This window comes from Hyposmocoma kahamanoa, unplaced genomic scaffold (assembly GCF_003589595.1).
Source record: "Hyposmocoma kahamanoa isolate Upper Pololo Valley unplaced genomic scaffold, ASM358959v1 220, whole genome shotgun sequence".
NCBI classification, from domain to species: domain Eukaryota; kingdom Metazoa; phylum Arthropoda; class Insecta; order Lepidoptera; family Cosmopterigidae; genus Hyposmocoma; species Hyposmocoma kahamanoa.
In genome coordinates, this window is record NW_020653740.1 from 6,636,247 (window position 1) to 6,661,017 (window position 24,771).

The 24,771-nt window shown below is 35.4% G+C and overlaps 1 protein-coding gene across 1 annotated transcript; it reads right to left on the reverse strand.

Annotated features, from left to right (window-relative positions):
* Positions 1-50: 50 nt before the first annotated feature.
* LOC113227867 (sphingosine kinase 1-like) lies at positions 51-24,210 on the reverse strand. Its single transcript, XM_026460941.1, has 3 exons — positions 23,336-24,210; positions 5,183-5,282; positions 51-2,374 (listed from the first exon to the last, which is right to left on the reverse strand). The coding sequence occupies exons 1-3, from the start codon at positions 24,208-24,210 to the stop codon at positions 1,523-1,525; spliced, it is 1,827 nt and encodes a 608-aa protein (XP_026316726.1). The 3' UTR covers positions 51-1,522.
* Between the last annotated feature and the right edge of the window lie 561 nt (positions 24,211-24,771).

The following is a 24,771-nucleotide window of genomic DNA, read 5'->3' on the forward strand; positions in this document are numbered from 1 at the left end:
TCCAAAAGAATTTGTACAATAATTTTATTGACAACAGTTTCATAAACTTGACACTTGAATAACTTTTTATTACAAATTAATTTAGATTTAAAATGTATTTAGACATTATTTTTTTATTCTAACTATATGTTTAAAACAGCCGAATTGGCATTACAACCAGGAATGCAAAACTCATCTATTCATGGTTTGATAGAGCAAACCAACTACAATGTTGTGCAAAGAACATGCTAACTTTGCTTCCAATATCGTAATAAATTGTGTGTGTAAAGTAGAAGAATTACAAAAGAGGATTAAAACGTATTCAAAACTTATATTGTTATACTTAATAGCACTAAAATTGGATTTTAATTTTATCATACATAGAATGTAGGTATAATTTCAAATATAATATGATATAAATTGATATTTTGTACAAGTTTATGCTGTACTTATAGGGGTTTTAATATATTACTTTTATTCAACATTTTGGACTTGCATAAAACAATATGGCAGAATTTAATATTATCACAGAAAGATTTAAATTAATAGTTAACATTACCTTAATACTGTAAACTACATTACTTATTAAGTAGTACTATGTAATTCCATGGATAGCCCCAATACCCACTTAAATTATTACATGTTTATTGCAGTCTCACACCAAAATACTAAGCATAAAAATTACTAGTAAAAATTGCATTAGGCAAGTGAATGTTCCATTTATACATAATAAATAATAGCCACATGAGGAACGCGAGCTAACGTTGCGTAAACATAGCAAATTAACTGCAATATTTCACATAACATACCATTACAAACCATAAGAATATAACATTTTTTTCATTTTTCTAGTGGTAGTTTCGTGTTGGGACAACAAGTCTTTTGTTTAGGATGTTAAATAGATAAGTATTTGTATTTGATATTCGATCAAAACTATTAAAAACAGACCAAAGGTGCGTTACTGTAGAGCCGAAGAATTCAAGGAAGAAACGTCAGGACAAGTGAAAGAAATAATCAAATTACCAAAACCGAAAATTACAGTTGAAGGACTTTTAGAATCAACCACCAATCATTTATTACTGTACAAACGATCTTTTGAGCAATATTATCGTAATATTATTCAATTCCTTGACGCAATAGCAGAGGTATGTTTAATCAAATTTAGAGTGCAGCAATCAAATTTTGGCACTTGCTTTTCAGATGTCTGAAAGTTTTGACTAGTAACTACTAAACATACATAAATTTTAGCAAGTAAAAGCTATCTTTATTATTTGCATTTATCACACATTTTAAACAATACGTAAATAAAACCATTATATAAAAAAAACCAGATTAAAATATATAAAACTAAATCACAATATTCTTGGAATGGAATGATTAATAACTTCCGTTTCTATTTTCATGTAAATTTTGGCTAATCTCTCCTTTCTGGCACAACCAACACATATTTCGTTATTGCACTTCTGTCGGCTCAGTTAAGTATCAGGTAACTTAATCAGTCGTTGGAAAACAAACTAATCCTTTCTTAAATTAAGACACAATGTTATTTCGTATCGGGCACTAAAACATTAACTAGGTTAGGGAATATTTCCCCTTGAATAGGCCCGTATTCTACCTGTTCACCATCCACTGTAATGTGCCCATTAGAACCTTCTGGGACTATTCTAAATGCACTCACGGGGATCATTTTCACATATTCGTTATTGGCTTCAGCGTGCAACCCTTCACTGATGCCCAAAAAAAAGGAAAACAATTGAGATCTCGATATTCCCGCTTTGATTATAAGCATCCAAATGATACCGTCTGAGAGCTGTGATCTAGGGGCGAACAAAAAGTCCTCTCCAATGTAAGCCTGATATGCAATATGGACCATAACAAACTCTCCTTCTTCGTGTTCCCAATGCGAGGGTAACTGTGACATGAGTGAGGGTAAATGCGGAGCCGGACCATGCATGCACGCGTGAACCGGGGACCGCATCTCGGAGCCAGCGCTAGTTACGCTGTGGTACTCGGACCCTCGTGTACTGTAAAATGCGCTTCGTCGCGAATTAACTGAGTACCACGAATCGACCCTCTGATGATGTTTACTGTTCGCTGCACTAGTAAATATTTCCGAAGGATCGTCACAGTCAATAAACGCTTCCGCATCGGGGGAGTCGAGTGCGCCGTCATGGCTTACGCTGTGGCTCAGAGTGTACGCTTGTTTTGGCTTGGGAAGATTGCTCACATCCTTAATTTTCACGTAACTCACTACACCTTTGTATTTCCGTAGGCCGACTAACCTTGCCACCGCCCAAAGGGCGAATCTCTGTCCACCAATGGCTCGTAACCTCTCGCTCTCAATATCAATGTCCGATAGTAGACCCCAACCGACTGATAAAAACGAAAACATAATCTGAAAAGAAGAAACAACAAATTGTCAAAAAGAGAAAATATTATTCAACTTATAATGATAAATTGATTAAAATTGTTTTGCAAAAATAACTGGGCATGTTTATATGCCAGCTTATCTAATTAAGTGGATTTGACGCAGTTCATAAAGAGCATTAACAAAAACAATACTATTATTTTTTGTGCTTAGAACATAATGAAGCAATTTAACGAGTATGTTACAGCACTATTCTCATTTTTTTTAAATCTGAGGTAAGTATCAATTCACAACGTGTATCAGTCGTGCTCAGTTTAATTACTTAATTTTACTTGACGTCATGTATTAAAATTATACATCTTATGTCGACATAAGGATGCATCGGTATCATAGTTAACGAGAAGCAAATAAACTTTTCATCATAAACAGGTTGTTATTGTAACAGTATTAGATACTTTGTAATCTGATTTACGTAAGAGAGTTGAATGAAACGCACGTCGCGTAATGATGCCCAACACAATACATGATAAGTGAATCGCTATATAATGCAATCAACAAGTTCCGCGAACCTTGTTTGTAGAGATGGGAAAAGCTGCTTATTTTTTAAACGTTTAAACGTTATGCTTTTTTAAACGCTTTTTAGTTTGAAGCTAACAAAATCGTTTAGAAAACGTTTAAGCGCATAGACTTTTACCTTAAAAAAGCTTGCAACGTTGTGTTGATAGCGAAAAGCAAAAGTAGACCACTAAAGGTTTTATGATAAGTAAGTTTTTTTTGTGAAAAACAAGTTATATTTTTATTTATGACTTAACATTTTTATATTAACATTTTGTTAATTGGCGTTTAAAAGCATTCAAAAGCATAAGTTGTTTAACTTTGTAGTTGTTACCCGTTGAAACGAAAAAAAACTGCTTATTTTTTTAACGTTAAAACTTACGTTTAAAAAGCGTACTTGTAAAACCGCTTTTCACACGCTTTTTAGTTTAACGCTTAAAAAGTCGTTTAGAAAAAAGCGCAACCAACGCTTACGCTTAAAATGAAAAGCGTGCTTATGCGCTCATTTCAAAAAGCAGACTTTTTAAGTGCTTTTCGTTTAAATGCAAACCTCTACTTGTTTGTACGGTCCCAGACAATTGCTCAGTGTTACCATTATCTTTATTGTAGCTTGAGCTTAAAATTAGGTGTTTTGCTTAATTTCAACATTTTTCATTTCCTCTGCTATTTATTTCTCTATATGCATATATGAAAGCAAAGAGTACAAAATTTAAAACAATTGATCAGAATATAACTAAACATTACAGTGTGTTAAGATAAAATAAAGGTTTTCAATACTAGAACTAGGTACAACATGAAAAGGCTGCGTTTCACCTTTATAATATGGCTATACTAATCGTCGGTGATTGTAGCTGCCAGCTGGCCAGCCGACATCATATATTTTTTTATCATTTTCATAAAAACAAAAGGGCATCTCCCTACGTACTTAGGATACGAGTAATTAACCTCAACTCAATCAAGATCCTCGTACACTGGTCAGCTGTGAATGCTAGGTGGGATGGAACGAATACCTATGCTAGTATTTTTCCTACGGTAATGGCTCATGGTACATGTCTTAGAATAATAATAACGTCAACGCAAGCCAATATTTGATTTATGTATTATTGCAACTGTTTTGTGTTTGTAATACGCGTATACATCGTCCCTGACCAACTACCGTAACTGATATTATGCAAATTTTTAAGAGCAAACTATTTTCGTTAGAATATCGTTTTGTCGTGAAGTTATATTCACATATACTTTTGTATTGTACTAAGTGTTGTTTGTATAATACTAAGTGACGGGACGAACAAGTCGTGCACCTGGTGGTACGACACGCCTGTCCATAATAGTTGCAGTACCACTCAAACCTTTAAATCACAATGATTTGAGGGTCACTGCTACTGCGAACGACACCCTGTCAACTTATGTCTCAGGAGACTTAAATTGACAAGTCCAATGTGCCTGAAATTTCACCAGCACCATTACCCTTCGAAACCTTTTTTTTTATAATAGCAAGTGGCGGGACGAAAAACTCGTGCGCTTAGTGGTAAGCGACACACCTATGCCATAACAGTTGCAGTGCCGTTCAGAGCTTTAAATCGCAAAGACCTTATGGACACTGCCAGTGCGTCCGTGACCCTGAGACGCAAGTTGACAAGTTCCATATGCCTGTAATTTCACCAGTATCCTTACTCTTCTAAACCGGAAAGCAGTAATGCTGAAATTACTGTTTGGCGGCAGAAATATGACAAATGTGAAATGTCTGTATACCATAAATTAATTATATCCGTTGAGCGTTATATCAACCAAACACATGTCATTTATTGTTAAAGCTTACGAACCGCACCTCCTAATAATATAGTCCAGCGAGGTTGTTAGTATTTTTTCAATAACCCTATACAAAAAAGAACGTCTTAATGTCACGACTAAAACGTCTGATACGACATTTAATGACGGACGACAGGTGCCACACAATCTCAAAATCCTGAAATTTAGGAGACCAGCTAGACTTTAAACAACTATAATTTCTTATCAACGACAATTGCAATGGTTTTCCATTCGATTACCTATTTTAATTAATTACTTACGCTTGGAAAACTTGGATAAAAACGTAACAAAACAAATGTAATAAAAGTATTTTTGTGAAACATAAATACAAAAAATAAGGAATAGAAATAGCATGATAATTTATGAAATTACTTCTTGGGCAAGAGAATACACTTAAGGACGAAAATTACTGCAATCAAATGATAACGGTTATTATACTTCAAAGGCTATGTTATTAAAACATGTACTCACCTTAGATTTAGTCTCTATTCTGACGACATCAATTGGTGTCGATTTCCCCCTACATAGTGCCATGGTTAATCCAGTCAGGTTTTGTGGGATATATGGTTCACTGAAACAAAAAAACCACTAACATTGGAAGTTGGAAAAGAATACAATAGCAGTCTATGTTTTTATTGACCTCATAGCCTCTTTTTTCACATAGCTTCTAGATTTGATTAATCACAGGTCAAGTTCATTATTAATTCTCGGTAGTTTAGTATTTTCTATCACTTTATCGAGTCCGATAAGTCGATATCGAAATCAATCTATTGCACAAATTAAGTTTTAAATTAAATTACGATTTCACATAATAATACATTCTACGTTGTTTCACAGCATGACAAATACCATTGAAATTAAAAACAAGTATAACTAATAACTTATCAGGTAAACCAAGGCTAACTGATTCGTTTAGCTGCGTTTCCTACGAATAATGCTCATGAGTTGAATGATTTATTTCTTCAATCTTACCGCAATAAAAATACAGAACCTGAAGCGCGTGTTGTTCGCTGTTAGCTTGTTTCGTTCATTTGTATAATTAGCCAGCGAGTTCTCATTGCTATATCGACCTTACCGTCCGTATAAATGCTAAAAACGAAGTCTTTCAACGAGTTGCAAAACAAATATTTGTAATAACTATAACCATTCTTCATTTCTATACAAACATAATAGTTGTACATATATTCAAGTTATAAGTACATAGGTAATTTAATACATTATGTTTTCAAGAGACTGAAACGAAGTTTGACACTTTTGAACGTTCTTAGAGCGGTTACACAAGGCGACTTTTAGCAGCGAAGCAAACGCGCTTTCTTGAAACGCGCAATTGCATCGCTACACTTGCGATTTATAGGCGAGTGCATGGACGCAATCGCCTATAAATCCCAAGTTTAGCAATGCAATCGCGCGTTTGTATCGATGCAGTCGCGCGTTTGCATCGCTGCTTAAAATCTCGCGCGTGTGTAAAGAAGATAAACGATTAGCGACTGCATCGCTACTGCATCGCGTTTGGATCGCTGCTAAACGTCGCCATGTGTAACCGCTCTTACAGTAAGCACACTTGAATTTAAATCATAGGCGTCAAACTTGACGTCCTGTTAACCCTGTACGTAAGTAAACAAAAACTTGTTTTAATAGGTGACAGAATTATCTTGCTAAGTACCTATGATGAGTACAGCTCATTTGATTGAATGTTTTAGAAGTCAGATTTCAAACATAAATAATAATAATAAAACCGAAGCAGATATCGAAGTTAGAATTTTAAATGTATGTACCAAACCACATTTTGTTCTTTTATGTGCAAAATAACTGTAATAAGTACTTTATCAAAGAAAATCTGAACACGACAAATGTTATTATTGGAGCAATAAACTTAATGCACATTTGTTCAACAGGTTGTTGTAAGCAAAATGCTGTTTTGTGTCTTCGAACAAATAAGAAATATAAAAAACGTGCACGTCATATTGACGCGCGTGCCGTAGAAATCCGAGAACAAAAAGCAGTTTGGAAAAACCGACAATTAATAATTTGCAAGATACGGTCTTATACTCCCTTAAAAGGACTGTTACTTATATTTTTCTATTTTCCATCTGAACTTTATTAACCGACTTTAAGAAAAGGAGGAGGTTCTCAATTAGTCTGTATGTTTTTTTTTTTTGTATGTACGTTACGCGATAACTCCGCCGTTTGTGACCCAATTTTGATGATTCTTTTTTTGTTCCATTGTGGTTCCATTTAAATTTCAAGGAAATATTTTACCTCTAAGGGTGGCAAACTAGGGGATGAATAACTTTTGAGGTTGGTTTTTTTAACCGGAGGTAAGGTTATTCAACTATAATTTGTGAGGGGCTGAGTATGATCATGAAGACATGATGTTTCTAGTTTTCTATTCTCATTATCTATTAAATTATTTTATTAACACTGAAGTAAAGTTTTAATGTAAGTACCTATATAAAACAAAATTTTAAGAAACGGCAAGTAATAAAGAAAGACAATCAACTTCTTTTAGTCGGGGACAACTACCTTTAAACTTTTTTATGAGTAATGTTGTTTATTGATCGTAGTCTATAAAATTCACGAATATGGTAGCAATGCCGGAAGTGTGGCTTCGCGAACAGTTTACGTAACGTAAACACAGTACACAAATGGAGTATCGATTTTTAGCGAAAGTGTCCATTATATCCATTTTCTACGGCTTTCATTTACCTTCTTGACATCAGCCAATGACTAGATATTACGATGTTTTTATTTCTAATGCTTTTTATTTAGAATACAATAGAAGACATTTATTTCACATTGTCACAGACATTTTTTATGACAATATTAAGTTTCATATTACAATGTGCTCCGTGAATATGTATAGAAAAGTAAAATGACAATGGGTAAATCAAATGAAATTCAAAAATATAAATACAATGTGACAAAAAATAATTCAACTATGAGTAAGTATATTTAAAATCAAAGGATTTCGCACATGTATTCTTGGTACTTTTACGTAGAGAAGGTTTGTCGGGAGCGTAAGATTAATTTTTCTGCATCTTCAGTTATGTCAATTCTGTAATTTTTTTAAATGAGTGGGTACGTTGCTTGTTATACGAGTGACTATGTCGTACCAATAATGCTCTGATTTTTTTAAGGCAAGTTCGTTTCGGAGCGAAACACATTTATTTAAAGAGTCTATACCACCTATAATGGCTTTGGTTGATTCTGCATAGCATTGAAAGAGTTGAATCAATCACACTGGAAAAAAATAAGTACCTAGTAAAATTGAGGATGTACACAGATTACTATACGGTGTGAAAATAAAATTCCTAAAAATTTTCACGATACAAAAAAACACAAACTTACCTCGAAATTGTACAAGAAAATCCGCTGTATTCAATAGCTACTTTACATATACCAATGTTTTTTATATCAACTGAACTAAAAAGAACACGTATAGGTACTATACGATAATACATTTTTCAAATTGCTTTAACTTCGTTTGTAAAAAAAATAAATTTTGAAATAAAGCGGGTGTTCCTGCCCTCACGAGGCAAGCAAAATGAACCGTATTAGTTCGGAAAAAAATTTAATTCAAGCTGAGGTAGTATAGACTCTTAAGCCTTTCTGCGTTGCGTAGCCGTTGCCCGTGTGACGACTAGAAGTAATGTTTTTACACATATTTAATAACTTCAAACATGTAGTCGAGCAGTGTCTTTAGTTGACGTAAAATTATCTACAACTCTGCCTCGTACAGTATAGGAGTCTGCGGCGCGCTTCGGCACAAAAACCTTGTTGCGAGTCGTTCCAGTTACATCACAGCATTATCCCTTATGAGATAAAGGAATTAGCGACGTATCAGCCTTAATACACAGATAACAATGGCGTTTACTTATGTACCATGAGTACTGTGTTTCATGTTCCTATCGAATACATCATATCGCCTGGTTGCGCTCTGTTATGGTCGCAAAAATACCTTTTGTATTTATCGCTACGCTTGTGAGTATAGTGTTGATTATTTGTTAGTAGCACTTGCTCTTTCCATAGGCTTAATACCTATCAGTGGCTAGGTTGCTAGTTTCGCGATGACTCATTCATAATACTGACCGATATTATTGATTAAATATTTTTACAACATTGGGGACGCTAGTAGTGGGCATGTAAATATCTTTTTAAGACTTATCTCTAAAATGGAAAACACTTGGATTTTGGGCGAACACAAATTATCTTATAAACACAGCGTTAATTCATATAACTAAAATATCTGGTACCATAAGCCAATACGTCGATAGACCATATCGTAGAAAACTAGGGTTTACGTTGTGAGGAGGATGTTACGGCACGCGTAACTGGCAATATGAAATCAGAGGAATAGGGTCATGTGAGTGTTGATTTAACCAACTAATCGCTTTTGTGACATCACTATGTAAAGGTAATTTAGACACTAATGTAAATATCGATTATTGCGACAAAATACACCCCCGCTGTAATTGAGTTATACCTAGTTTCGTCATACGTAATTTTTCGAGAAGAAGATAAAAGTGTGGTGTCAAATAGGCTAAACATAATAATTATGTTTTTAGTTAACATTTTAATTAGCTACATTATATCTTTTTTGGATGCTATATTACTTTAATCATATTTAACCAAGAGCATGTAAAAATGCGTAACTTAGTTTTCACTCTTAAGGCGATGGTACACCTTTATTGGTAATATTTGTTTTAAACCGGTATAGATTATTCCCATAGCCCACATAGATCATTCACTGCGTTTAATAAGAATTTTTTGTGGGTGTTAATCTTCTATGAATGTACGAGACGTCGATTGCAGACGCAACGCGGCTTGATTAAATTAGAAGAACGTTTAAAGCGCGTTTGAATCAATTCAATTTACTGATTTAATTAGTTAGTTTGTCCGTCGACTACGGCGTGCGTTTTACCGTTTTTAAATAGGAAAATGTACCTATATTTAAAAGTGTCAAATGGCAAAATCGGGAAGCGGACAACATTTCAAAGAATATTAAACTTTAACCATAATTGATTTATACAGCCAAGAAAAATACTATTTTAAGTCAATAAATATTTTGAAGTATCTAAAATTATGTTTAAACGTGCTTAAAAATAAATTGCCGCGCAAACGACACTACTTATCAACTCAGAAAGCGTGACGTAATTGGTAGGTAAACAACAATAATATTGGGATATTATTTGATCCTCAAAGAAATTATTATTATTGATCTATTGTAAATGTGTACTTTTTTAAATAAACGATATTTTTAATGTTGATATATATATATATTAATTGTTCCAACTATATTAGTTAATCTACGGATGAATTATAAATGAACTGCATTCAATGTAACATTATTATTAAATTTAAGCATACTAAATTAATACCTAGGGTCGTATTCTAGAACTCTACCCAATGCTCAAGTTAGGACTTGAGTATGATTCAAAGCACTAGAAATCACACTCAAGTCCTTGCCATTAGGGTCGTATTTCCAGTGCTTGAAATCATACTCAAGTCTGCTCAAATCCTGACTTGAGCATTGAGTACAGTTCTGGAATACGACCCTTAGTATTCAAAAATAATATTTGACCCTCTTTTTTTTATCATTGGTCTTTTCTTTTAACGATTGATGACATTTATAACCCGTATATATTTTGATATTGATCTCCTAATAAACCTTGGCTGCTCGGTTGTGTCCTCCATTCAGTAGGTTAGGTTAGATTAGTACATGAAAAAGCACGCACGAGTCGCGCGACCGAGTGACGCGCGCGTACCGCGGCAGCGGCCGGCAATATAATATTAGTATACAAATATAATCAACATTTACTTAGTTTAAAAATAAGTATCTAAATATACATTGTCTTTTTGTAACATTTTTCAATTTGGCTTAGTTTTGCCCATCATAAAACTGTCAAAGTTAATTTATACAAATCAAATATTAGTATTATTTATTTAGTATTAGTAGAAAGCTGAGGGAACATAATATGTCCATTGAATATGCAGAATTATTAGAACACTGCCTAACATCAGGCTATCTATTGTGGAATAATGAATTCTACCTACAAATTGACGGTATAACGATGTGCTCCCCAATATCTCCCGTTATTGCCGATATTTTCATGGAAGACTTCGAGGAGCGAGTTTACCCATGGCCCCAGCTAGGCCGAAGATTTTCAAATGGTACGTTGATGATGTGTGAAACCACCAACAGTCGAGCGAAGACCTGCCATCTTACCTTACGTGAGAGGTGTTACAGACAAGATCGGAAGAGTCCTCAGGCGTGCATCTATCAAGACCTATTTCAAGTCCGTGAGGAAAATTTCTCAGTTCCTGAGACCCGTGAAATGTAACATGCCCTTATAGGATGCAGGAGTTTACAAGCTTGACTGTGAGTGCGGTCTCTCTTATATTGGACAAACAAAGCGAAGTATTTGTACCCGCGTCAAAGAACATATAGCTGATGTCAAACACCGTCGCGTAAACAAGTCTGCAGTCTGCGAGCATCTCATGGATAAACCTACACATTCAATGAAGTTTGACAAACCCCAGGTCCTTGCAAAAGAAGTGCGTCTGAAATCTATCCAGGATGCTGCGAGAGGCCATTGAAATTAAAAAACATCCTAATTTCAACAGGGAAGATGGTTTCTCCGTACCACCAGTTTGGGATCCAGTATTTCCTCTAATGAAAAATCCCAAACAGACATAAGACTGCAGTACTAATTAATATGTTTTAGTTTATTCTAATTTCTATTAATAATTAATAATAAATTGAACTTAATAAAAATTCATTCAATAAAATAATTTGTACAACTTAATGTAGCGTAAATTGGAATGTTTTCTTTGTAAAATTAAAAATAAGTGTTGGAAAACAACTATGTATAACAATCGCGAAAACCTAAGAACTCGATATAAGGTATTTAATTAATAACTATTGTAACTATAGTGAAAAAATAGGGTGGTTTGCATCAATATTAGACATAACTGGTTGAAGACTGTACCACCTCAGTCAACCGTGTCTCCATGGGACCTGTAAAGGGCCCGAAACGTCGGTTTGTTTGAAAAAACAAATATACGCGATTTAAATCCGGAAAAATAGTTTCATTTCCTATGTGTATCAATCGCGAAAACCTAAGAACTCGATAAATCAAACATTTTGCGTTGCTCAGAACCATTGACCTATCAGAACAGATTAAAATATCCACCGATTTAATTTATTTTATGTCAAAGAGGATCATTAAAAAAGATGATCGTTTAAGATTTTTTGCCTACTGCTTTTGCAAATTTAAAATTATCATTGAAGTATATGCCAATAATATTATTTATGCACCTTATCACTTGCGGGACTTTTACATATCGATTGACTACTGTTTTCAGTACAATTTTACTTAATACACGAACAGGGAGGAATGTGACGTTTCTTTGCTTACTTACATATCACGTGGTGAGTGAGTGATTTTAATTTATATATTATACTGATTTAAAATCACTAATCAATTATTTCACAAAATTAGTTATACATATATTCTTATTGTCCGATTGCCTATCGTTGTAACTAATTAGCTAGATATATATATCTCACTCAGGCAGAGACAACGGCTTTGTAATTTCATCTAGGAAGCCTCAAACGGTAATTATTTAATTAATTTATTTAATTTATTTAATTTATTTAACTTGTTAAATAAGCCTCTTAGACACCGACTGAGCTCTCGACTCTCGACTACAATTTGTGAACTTGATGTCTAATATTAATTAAGAGATTGCTCAAAGTAACTCGGTTCGATATTTCTCTCCAAGTAGTTCGTATATCTGTCCTGTTTTTAACCGACTTCAAAAAAGGAGGAGGTTCTCAATTCTTCTGTAGGCTCTTTTTTTCTTTTTTTTGTATGTATGTTACGCGATAACTCCGGTATTTGTGAACCGATTTTCATGATTCTTGTTTTGTTGGAAAGGGGGTATTTCCATAGTGGTCCCATTTCATTTTGAAGAAAATCATCCACCTCAAAGGGTGGCTGTTTACGCATGAAGATTCATTTTTATAAATAGCGCCTAACTTTAATTTAGGAGCAATTACTTTTAGCAATTATTTAGTTGATTTTGCTATTTCTCTAATTCAAGGTGTTTTTCTCTTGAAATACTTTGAGTAGTGTCGTAGTGAGAACCTATTTTTATTATCTCCAGTATCAAGTCCTGTATAGTGGCGAACAAGGGGATATTTCAATGAAACTTAGCAAATAGACGTAATTCCACGTACTTTTGAGGTCGGTTTTTTTAGTAGGTACTCTGTACTGAGATTATGTTGAATAAATAATATAAAATAAAAGTCATGTCAATCGGTCGCTCCGTTTCGAAATGAAAGTAGACACAAACAAACAAATAAAAAGGCAACAGACACAGCTTCGCATTTTAATAGTTATTAGTATTCCTAGATAGGAGATTTTCGTAGATAATAGACCGCTGGCAATCATGTTTTAACAAGTTTTTATTAAATAACCCGATTTGTGCATTCCTGTATCAATCGGCTGGTTCATACAATACTTGTTCTTACTTGTAGGGTCGTATTCCAAAACTGTACTCAATGCTCAAGTCAGGATTTGAGCAGACTTGAGTATGATTTCAAGCACTCGAAATACAACCCCAATGGCAGGGACTTGAGTATGATTTCGAGTGCTTTAAACCATACTCAAACCCTGACTTGAGCATTGAGTAGAGTTCTAGAATACGACCCGTAGAGCACGATTGAGCATCGAATGAGATAAACGAGTTAATGCATGTTTGTCTTATACCTGTCGGTGCGCGCTGCTTATGCATGCACTCTGTGATAGAGTACTTGGAAACTGAAAATACAGAATTGCACAACAAGCTCATTACATCAAAAAATGATATAGCTTACATGACAGACCTGTATAAATTGTTCAACGACATGAATCTCCAACTGCAAGGCGATGAACTAAATTTAATTAAAACAAAAAATGTCGTTGCTGCTTTCGCAGCCAAACTGCTACTGCACAAAAAGAATGTGGGCAGACGTGAGTTTCACAATTTTCCAAATTTCTCAGTATCCTGCAGTAACGACGACTTGTTTGCCTACTGCCAACATTTGGAAAACCTCCACATTGACTTCACCGAACGATACCAGGACATTTTGAACTTGGAAATACCAGACTGGGTGTTGGATCCGTTTTCAAATGTCAACACAGCAATATCACCTCAGCTGGGAGATGAACTTATAGAATTGACAACGAACGAGGAAATAAAAATCAAGAATTTTGGCTACAAAAACCGATCCCGCAATTGTACCCTGGATTGTGGTCAATCGTTCAACGATTCTTGATAGCATTCCCATCATCATATTTGTGTGAACGTCATTTTAGTGCTATGATAACGCTGTTTACTAAAAAGAGAAATCGTTTGCATGTTACCGAACGTGGTGTCTTGCGGCTGTTCTTGAGTAAATTGGAACCTGATACCAACAAACTTATTAAACAGCATCAGGTTCATCCTTCACATTAGCTTTTATATTAGAATCGATTATGTTTGTTTTATTTTGAATAAAAGATACTCTGTCTGAATACTATAAAGTTGTGTTTCAATAATCATTCTCATTGGCAGGTGTAGCCTCTAAGAGTTAACTTGAGACCTGAGCGCCGTTGTGTACTACCTACTGCGCTCAGGTCTCAAGTTAACTCTTGCGGGTTACAGTAAGTCTCGTTTAGAATGAATGTTTAATCTCCGCTAAGATAGCTAATAATAATTAATTTGTTTTGAAGTTATAGTGGTTTTTAAGTAGGTGAAAAAATGGGGGCGCTAAAAATAATTTATTCTCAAAGTGGGCAGAAGACAAAATAAGTTTGGGAACCCCTGCTCTATCCTGACACAACTTTCGAGCCTAAATTCGAAACATAATTATGTTGCTTATGAAATTGCAATAGTATATTCTATTACACCAAATTGAAACAATTTATTGGCCGAGTTGATGTTTACATTTCCTTATGTGTGCTGTAAAATCAACACGCAACTGATCCACAGCTAACTATACTAACTATAGACAATGTACATTTGCCATCTAAAGTACGTACACATACGTACCATTATATGTATACTCGATGATACGTACATAAACATTCCAAGTCAACAATGAACAGAACCGCATTTATCAATGGTCTCTAGTTTACAACAGTACGAGCATATTATAAAATATAACAAATATCATCTGTGGAAATGTAAAAAATGTAAAGTGCCATACAGGGAATCAAACAAAGGTAAAGTTTTAAGTCTCAAAACATTAAGTCAATGTCTCAAAGCGACTTAGAAGATGAAGCGAGACCAAACATAGATTTTTGACGTTAAAAAATACGAATTCAACTTTTTTTATTGATAATAAAAACAGAAGATACCGGTAGTGAACTATGGGGTCCGAAACACGATTGACTACTTTGCGCAAATAAAAAAAATTGCAAATTTTCGCAAAATTTTCATTTTTTCACCTATGGAAATATCAGTTTTATTAGGTTGTTATTAGATTAGAGACATTTTAATGAAATTTCCGCTCCCGTGTTCCGTTATAAATACACCAGTGGACTATGAGCTTCCATTCATTTTCGCTTTAAACAAAACACAACACGAGAAGAGTCGAATTGCAAAGGAATGGAAACTTGTAGGCAGTGGCGGATTTGCCCAGCAGGCCCGGGTCTAGGGCGGCCAGATTTCAGGGGCGGTCAATCGTGACAAAAAATTTATTAGTGATAACAAGAAATAACTCAAAGTACCTAAATAATCTGAACGCTCACACACATTATGGCGGGCCGTACTCCACCGCATCGTACAACAATAATCTTCTTAAATCACTTTCGTACATTTTATGTATAAAATATACACATGTCTACCAGTACATGATGAGTGCTGAGAAAGCTGGTACTGACTACATGGCTTGGGGCCTAGGGCGGTCAAGACTGTCAAAAAAAGTCAAAATCCACCACTGCCTTTAGGGCTACCACGAAAGGGCGCAACTTGCGCGAGAGCGATATAAATCGCGATATTTCTTTGTATATAAGTATCTCCGCTTTATGTCGCTCTCGCGTAAGTCACCTTCCGTCGTGCCAGCCCTACTGGACAGATTGATACAGAAAAATGTAAATCCTAATCAATGCGAAACTGAATCATTACCTTTCCACTGATGTGTTATTAATTATTATATGCCTACCATTGGTATTATTTTCTTATATTGAAAGGTTATTCATGCATTGATATCACTGCTAACATGAAATTGTACCGTTAAACGATTGTACTCTGTTAATCGATTAGCACGAGTTTCACTGTGTAAGAAAAATGAGGTGGTCTGTTTTAATATTAGACATAACTGGTTGATGACCTTACGGTCTCAGTCAGCCGTGACCAATCGTGAAAACCTTGTGAAAACCTAAAAAATATCTATACCATACTATGGATTTGTTTGTTTATTTCAGAGCCGTTAAATTCTCGCTTCGTGTTATGAAAACTATATTTAGTAATTAACCACGAATATCATACAATTTGAATTGTTTTGTTGTTATCACAAGACTTATCTATTCTAATAGCAAAAAGGAGACTAAATAGTATCGAGTAGGATTCCACTCATCCATCAAACATTTAATTCGTATAAATCATAGGCCAAAGTCCTAGGAATTGTCAAAATGATATGCATAAGTAATAGTTGTCGACATGAATTAACGGCTGTGGTTGACGTTTTCATTGTTGTTTATAAGGCTACTTAAACATAATTTAGTTGCCGATGTTATTACTCATTGTTAGTGCTCAAGACAAAAATGTTGTTTTTATAATATCAAGTAACAGGACGAATAAGTCATTCGCCTAGTGGTAAGTGACGAACTCTTTCACAAGAACCTGCACAGCTAATTAATGTCATCATCATTCAAAGCCCGACTTCACCCACTGCTGGGTATTGGCCTCCAGTAGTTTGTGCCATCCACCACGATCCTGTGCTAATCTCACCCATCTACTGCCCGCAACTTTGACAATGTCGTCCACCCATCTCAGTACAGGACGTCTCACGTTTCTATATCCATTTCTTAGCCACCATTCGGTTATCGCCTTACTCCACTAATTAAACGTAGGACTATGTAAATATTATTATGAGATATCAATACAATTCTAAACGTCAAAATCGCCACTACAAAATCTCGACCATGGCAGAAACGTAGCCTGTTTGTCAGTTTTCTATCGGACACATTTCGAGGAGTGTGCGCAGGAACTTTTCAATTTGGTTCCACCCTCACCGTTCCTACTTCAGTCGACTAGAAGGTCCGGAACACTCCATCTAAGGTCGTTAATATACCACCAATTCGCACTAAGCGCTTTCTGATGCGTGCGGCAAGAGAATGGAATACCCTACCGGCTACTCTATCTATGTTTCCCGAAACGTACAATTTGGGGCTATTCAAGGCTAGAGTGAATAGGCATTTTTTAGGCAAACGCGTTCCATTGTCGGTCACATCGTCGCTTAACATCAGGTGAGATTGTGGCCAAGGGTTTGTTTATTACATATTAAAAATTAATATAAACCATTAAAAACCGTTTTTCATCATGTGGATGTCTACGTAGAAACAGTCGACGTGGAACACAATATAAGTAGCACAGGTTTAAATCTTATAACAGCACAGCAGGACTGTGTCTGTTCTTTGAACTTATTTATGTAGTACCGAGATGACATTGAAAAGATCATGGCCCATAATCTGACTCAGTTAATGGTTGTTTGCGTACAAAAACCACAGTTTAGTTTTAAATTATGCAGTTATAAACTACTTTTGAATTTATGTAAAAAAATATTGAAAATCTACGGAATTAACATGTAACAGGGCAAAAAAATTTTATATCAAATACATTTTTAATTATGTGAAAACCCTAATTAGGCTTCAGACGTCAGTTAGCAGTCAAACTTCCTGTAAAAATATCATCATTCTCGTAAGTACGCGAACCCTGCGCTGTCTCAGTTATAGTATAGGAATAAGACCGAAATCGTTCAGTAGGTGATAAACAATAAAATATACAAAACATACAAATATTTTCACTAACATACATTTTGTATATACAAATATTTTTTTATTCCATAATTCCCTGTGTCCACAGTAAAGCGACGCATATCATTGTAAAGTACACATATTTTTCTATAAATCTAGCCATTTTAGAAGCAGTAGAGTTCCTTATGAAAGAGTTCATCCAGGGAAGTACTACTCCCTTACCCATTTCTGCCCCAAGCGGTAACGTGAACATTACTGCGTTCCAGTATTGAAGGGTAAGGGTACTGGTCAAATTACAGGCACATGAGATTTTTCAATTTATGTCTCATCACTAGTATCATATAAAAAAAGTCATTTGTGTAGCCGCGCCGCGGGTATGGTTTCAATACTTTGATGGGCCATGATGTTTGGTAAATTGGTTACAAGATAAATAAGAAATAACATGTTGTTATTTAGTCTTAAATCAGTATTGATAGGACCAATTTGGGCAACAAACTTTCTAAATTATTTCTAATTTGGATATTTCGTTGCTCTGGTACTCATTGTACGGGAAATTCCCTAGTTTGAGACCAAGTAATTGATGTGGTTGTATACTCTTAGTCAACGATTTAAATATAATTTTCTAAATAGGACTTTAATTGTTCCTTTACGACATCCGTAATCCGGTTAATAAAAGGTTACAGCTAATAATAATTACACATACATATGCGATATGCTCAGATAATCAGCATTCTTATCAGTTCAATTAAAAAAACTGTCATGTAGAGCAATTACACAGAATGAAAGAGTTATTAAGAAATCATTTGTATATTATTTGTGTCGAAATCCATAGGACAAAAAAGGCAACGCAAAGGAAAATTCGAAATGCAAATCGTGCTTCTACTGGAGTTGTCTTTTCATGAACAACAACCGCCAAGATGCTGGCTTCTGTGATCCTTATGGAAACGCTGCAGACACAATATGTGTAAATGAGGGTCCAAGGATACTAATCCACCTAATATGACTGCAATGCGCGGTGCTTCAACGCAGTCTACGCAGCACTTGCTGGTATGCCCCTCGTGCCCAAAAAAACACACGCGGAAAGACCTCAATGCAGCCACAGGTAGTGTAATCAAGGTGGCAACATAATACCTACAAAATTTTCGATAATTTTACTTTGATAATGGTTATTAAAGGTAGAAATCCACGTGGTATTCAACTTATTCACATCAATAAATTTACACTTAATAACGCATCAATCGGGTATTATGAAATGTGAGGATAGATAGTCCGAAGAACTTTATACAAGCACGGTGACGTGAAAGTGGACAATCTTTTTCTTTGTTGTTGACGCAATTTTTCACAGAAGTAAACTGTAAACAAATCAATTGATGCTTTGTGGTTGAAAAATGAGTCATGTAAATCGCAACAATTTCTACATAAATCTGGTTGAAAATTAGAAATTATGCTTTTCAACTAAAACAATACTTGAATAGCGCAATGAATTGAAATGCTAGAAAAATATACTCTATTCGAGTTACGATTCGGTCAAATGCATTATGAGCATAAAAATTATGAATTATGAGCATTATTTCCACAAGCCAGGTCAGAATCCGACACAAAGAACGGTTCTGTTTCCTTGATTTAGTTGTAGTCATTATTATTATCATTGATATTTATAGATATTATAATAACACAATATGATGTAGACCATACGATCTATTTAAAAAGGTTCTATGTAGTTTCGAAACGGTTATAGGTCGAAATCAAACTATTTTTAATACCATTTTTGGAAATTACCAAAAATATTCGACCTCTCAATATCTCTCGTACATTTTAGTCTAACGTTTGTATAGTATGAGACACTGACATATTTTATTGCAGCGTAATTGACTCTATAAGGTATTTAGGTTATCATCATTAAGTCGGCTTAATTGAGCTATTTAATTAATGTAAATTATTGCCCAAGACATTATATAAAATTTCAATTAATTGAAATTATATTGTTTACAAAAACATCTAAAACAATGATAAAGTTAAATGATGATAAATAAAAAAAAGATTAAGTACAAAATTTGTTGGCGATACTTTTGCAACGACTGGCAAAAGCCTCACTTCCTCGCCGCCGTCGACGACCTCCGACCTACATCGTAAAGTGGTAATATTATGATAGTATGTTAGAAATGCTGGTAGACCTACTGGAAAGTTGGTGAAGCATTAGATACTATTCTAGTCAGTTATAATCTTATAAAACCTAAATTTTAACTGTTTGTGTAGATGACATGATTCAATATTACTAATCTCGTTAGCAGGCATAATGAAAACGCCTTGAGTGTAAAGGCTTGTTAGTTCATTAAGATAAAAACTGGTTGTGTGACTATCTCTCCTTTCCTGTACTTTATTACCTATATCTCGACTGCAAACTCAATGTCAGGTTGTATTGTATAAAACATTTTCCAATCCTTGGAGTATCCACAACATACGCAACTATACTTGAAATATCTATTTGCTTTAGGTAAAAAGAAATAGATAAAATTTCCTTCTTATTCTTCAGTGCCTGGTACGTTTCAAATGCAGCTACAATATATTCACCTTCAAGTAGGTATAAAGAATCTTGTCAGAATCGCACAGGACAAGGGAGGGAGTCACCACACTTATTAACGTGGAATCGGTTTGAATCGATCAGCAAAAGCTTATGTTCATTTAATAAGAGTGAAAAAGACATAGTGCATTTCGCGTCGGCGACCCGAGCCGAAGCGATTGCCCGAAACGTCATTCTCACTTTTATTGCATGAACATGAAGACTTGTATGATGTGGCTTAATGAGATTCTGTGTCGAGAAAGTAATATAGAATCCCTCGGATAAAAAAATAATTAAAAAATAACTATATAGTTTTCTTCAAACGTCAAACGTGTCATGATTCTTTTTTTGTTGGAAAGACCTCCACAGTGGTTCCATTTAATTTTGAAGAAAATCGTTCACCTCTAAGGGTGGCTGTTCACGCATGAAGATTCATTTTTATAAATAGCGCCTAAATTTCATTACAAGGAGCAATTATTTTAATGGTTGATTTCCTATTCTCCAATTCAAGGTGTTTTCCTCCCTCAAGATACTTTGAGTAGCGAGAACCGATTTTTATTATCTCCTGTGTCAAGTCCCATATAGTGGCGAACTAGGGCATGAATCCGGGTTTGCGCACTTTCCGGTAACCGATTTCAATAAAAGTTAGTAATTATATGTAATTCCACGTACTTTTGAGGTCGGTTTTTTAGTACTCTGTACTGAGATTATGTCTCATATGGTCTCACGGTTCATTGACAGTGAGAATCGAGATGTAAATTATTGGCATGACTTCTATTATTGTGTTAATGTCATAACTCATAACTGTCATAACCAAAGTACTGCCTTTTCACAAAACATATTTTGTTAGAAAAATAAAACAGAATTATAGTTTACGATATGGTCGTAGTGAATCGCAGCAGTCGCTAAGACCAAACACTCACTCCTTTTAATTTTTTGTCATCCAACCATCATAGGTTTAGATGACCATGACCTCATACGCATGGTAGAGTGGGAGAAACCCCTTCATATGGCTCACCACTTTTGGACAAGTGGATCAAGGAGGCACTACCTGTCATTCAAAGGCGACCTCCTGGAACTCCCCAAATACCTCAGAATGTAGGAGATTTGGTAATCATCGCCGATGATACGATACCTAGAAGTGTGTGGCCCGAGGGTAGAGTATTCCAACTCTATCCTGGTAGAGACCGATCCGGTCAGGGTCGCTGACGTGGCGACTCGCGGCAGCACCCTACGTCGGCCTCTAAAGAAATTAATTAAGATGCATCTATATGCATTTTTTGTCATAACAATAGTATAATATAATATGTAAATAAAGTAAATAGTACGGAGCCTATACTCCGTAGGATCTGAGGATCCAATCACCGTATAGGTGGTCCCATCCTTTTCTCCGTCCGGATGATTTAGCGAATCTTTTTTGTATATTTATTTTATATATCGAGTTCTTAGGTTTTCACGATTATTACACATAGGAAATGAAACTATTTTTCCGGATTTAAATCGCGTATATTTGTTTTTTCAAACAAACCGACGTTCGGGCCCTTTACAGGTCCCATGGTCACGGTTGACTGAAAAATCGAAAATGAACGTCGGTTTGTTTGAAAAAACAAATATACGCGATTTAAATCCGGAAAAATAGTTTCATTTCCTATTTATTTTATATATTTTATATAGTCTTTTTAAGTTTCATTTTATATTCAAATTCTTAATTTAAATGTAGTTATTTTTGGCGCCAATACTTAGTATTGTCACCATTGTTTCTGTTTTGATTGATAGCTGTGCGTTGTCGTGAAAATAAACAGTAAGTACGTTTCCTTTGGTCTTGCTCACCCCTCAATAGCACCCACCTGAACCCCATTGATACAGTCCGCTACAGTGGTCATGTAGATATTAAAAAAAACTTTTTATAATTCGTAAGGGCGCGTTCCCACTATGTCGTGACGACAGATTGTCGTGCAGTTTACAGTGTCGTGGCTTGTATGTTTAAATGAAGTTGTTCACATATAGCACGACACGATTAACTGTCGTTCACGATTTTTTATCGTTACAAAAACAAACTGTCGTCACAGTGGGAACAGCTAGAACGACAGTCGTCGGACGATAAAAACGTGACGACAGATTGTCGCAGCTCCTATTGTCGTCACGTTTTATTTATTGCTGTCCGCAGGTATTCTGCTCCCTGCCCTCCCCACTCGTACCCCGCGCCCTCAGCTCGCTTTGCGTTAGCGTTGGGTCGTAGCCAGAGATGGGCAAGCGCCCTGATTTTAACCCGGCGCTGTGTTAACGCCAGGATTAAATCCGATTAAAACCCGAAATCTAGGGCAAAAACTAGTTACGTCTAAATATTTGTTGTGAATTGTGTTTTGTTCAAATTTAATTATACATTGTGTTTTCTTTTGTGATGTGCTCTGTAAGTCGTGTTAATAGACTATTAAATGTGGAAATTGTCATTCTTGAATAGTCCCAAAATTTTCTATCGTCACTTTTCAGTTCATCAATAAACTTTAATTTAAAAAAATATATATTAAAATTTCGTCTTCATCCATTTCGAGCGAACACACACTACCGGCTTCCAAAAGAACATACAAGCGATTGCAGTGCATCAAACGATTCTGTCGTGGAAACGACAAGGAGGCTGTCGTGAAACGATAAATTGTCGTCACGATCTAGTGTGAACAGCTAGTCACGACAGTCGTTCAACGATAAAAAATCGTCCACGACAGATAGTCGTAATATGGGAACAGGCTAGACACGACAGTCGTCCAACGATAATAAAACGTGCCGACATAGTGGGAACGCGCCCTTACAAGTATCCATTATGTGGAAAATTTTACAAAATACCTCTATATTATCATTAAAATTGTTGTCTTAACAGATAACCTACCTACCGGAAGGGGTACTTTGCATTTACGTTGTCACAATTAAAAAAGCAAGATTTTAAAAGACATCTATACATATAAAATGTTGATATTATCAACTACTTGCTTAAAAAGTTAAAACTTAAGCAAGCATACAGGTCAAGGAAATACAAATAATAACCAAAAAGTAAGTTACACTTACTTGTAATGATGGCAAATCGATCTGGCTAGGCCATTACCAGAGCCACAGGGTAATATGGCAAGAGGGATCTCCTGAAAAGCCTGCTGCCAATCCAGCCTCTCAAACATGCCATTGACTACCTCGAAAAGGACTCCATCGCCTCCAATAGCAACTATTGCACGCCAATTGTAAATATTCCTCGTCCGGACAAATTCCCGCGCAAATTCAGCGTACTTCGTTACATGAAGGTCGTAAGGAACCTCACCCTCCTGCAGCATAGACGAGACCTTTGACTGAAACATTTCCCTCGCTTTTCCCGGCCCCGATTTAGGGTTCAATAGTAACAACAGCCTCTTATCGTTTGAAGGCGGCATGTGCGTTATCGGTTGGCCCGTTATCAAACACTTTATCGTCGCCCGCCACTTTTGAGCCTCCTTGTTGTTATCCTCATATTTATCGAAGGACCTGAACCGCAATGTTATTGTTGTCCGCTCTCTTTTCAAGGTGCGTCGACTCCGTTTCAAAATATAAGCATAAATGTATAGGTACGCACTTATATCGTTCTCGTCCAAGTCCCCGCTGTTTTCTTCCACAACTTTGAGCTGGGGCTGGCCCACAAGTGAGCTGCATACACAGGAGCCAGCTCCTGGACGACGTTTTTTGCTTCGCATGCACTTGCTACCGATGATATCGCGCAATACGATTGTTTGTTCCTTTGCCTTTCCGTCCGTTTCTTTTGTTAAAGATAAGCCTTTCGATGTTAATCTGACTCGAAACACCGAATTCTTTTTCGAAAGTATATAAAACGTTTCTTCGAGATATACTTGGTCTTTCGAATCGGCATTTCGAAGGTCAACTCCGTTTGACACGTCCACCCCCAACTCTGGATCCGCCATGACTGATTTTTTTTTTCACACACTGGTTAGTTAAAAAATGTTGCTACTTACCGTTTCGTGATAAGGATTCCATGATATTATTACTTATTTCCCTTTAACCGTTGTCTATGGTTTTGCGATCATGTGGTGCCAATTATTTAGAAAACTTTAAAAAATTCTTTCGTTTTAGGAAAGACAAAATAATAGTACGGTAATGTAGTTTTTTCAGTTGTAAAATAAAAAGAAATTTACCGAAACCGACACAGTTTCTCCGGAACCGCACCTTTACGGTAATAAAAAAAGTCATCGAATTAAATTTTAAATTTTATTTTATTTTATAGAATTGCATTGTAAATATTTTTTAAATTGTATTTATTACCATTTTTTTATTTATAAAAACAAGTAAAATGAAATCGTACTGCATGGTCAAAAGCACATCAAGCTCACTTATTTACTCTGACGCTTACCGAAACACTCCAAAATATCAAACTAGATTTGCTGTTGACTGTAGTTTACTATACATGCCTGCAATACAACAGATTAAATATTTTAATCGTTTGAATTATAATTTGTTAAGTGTAA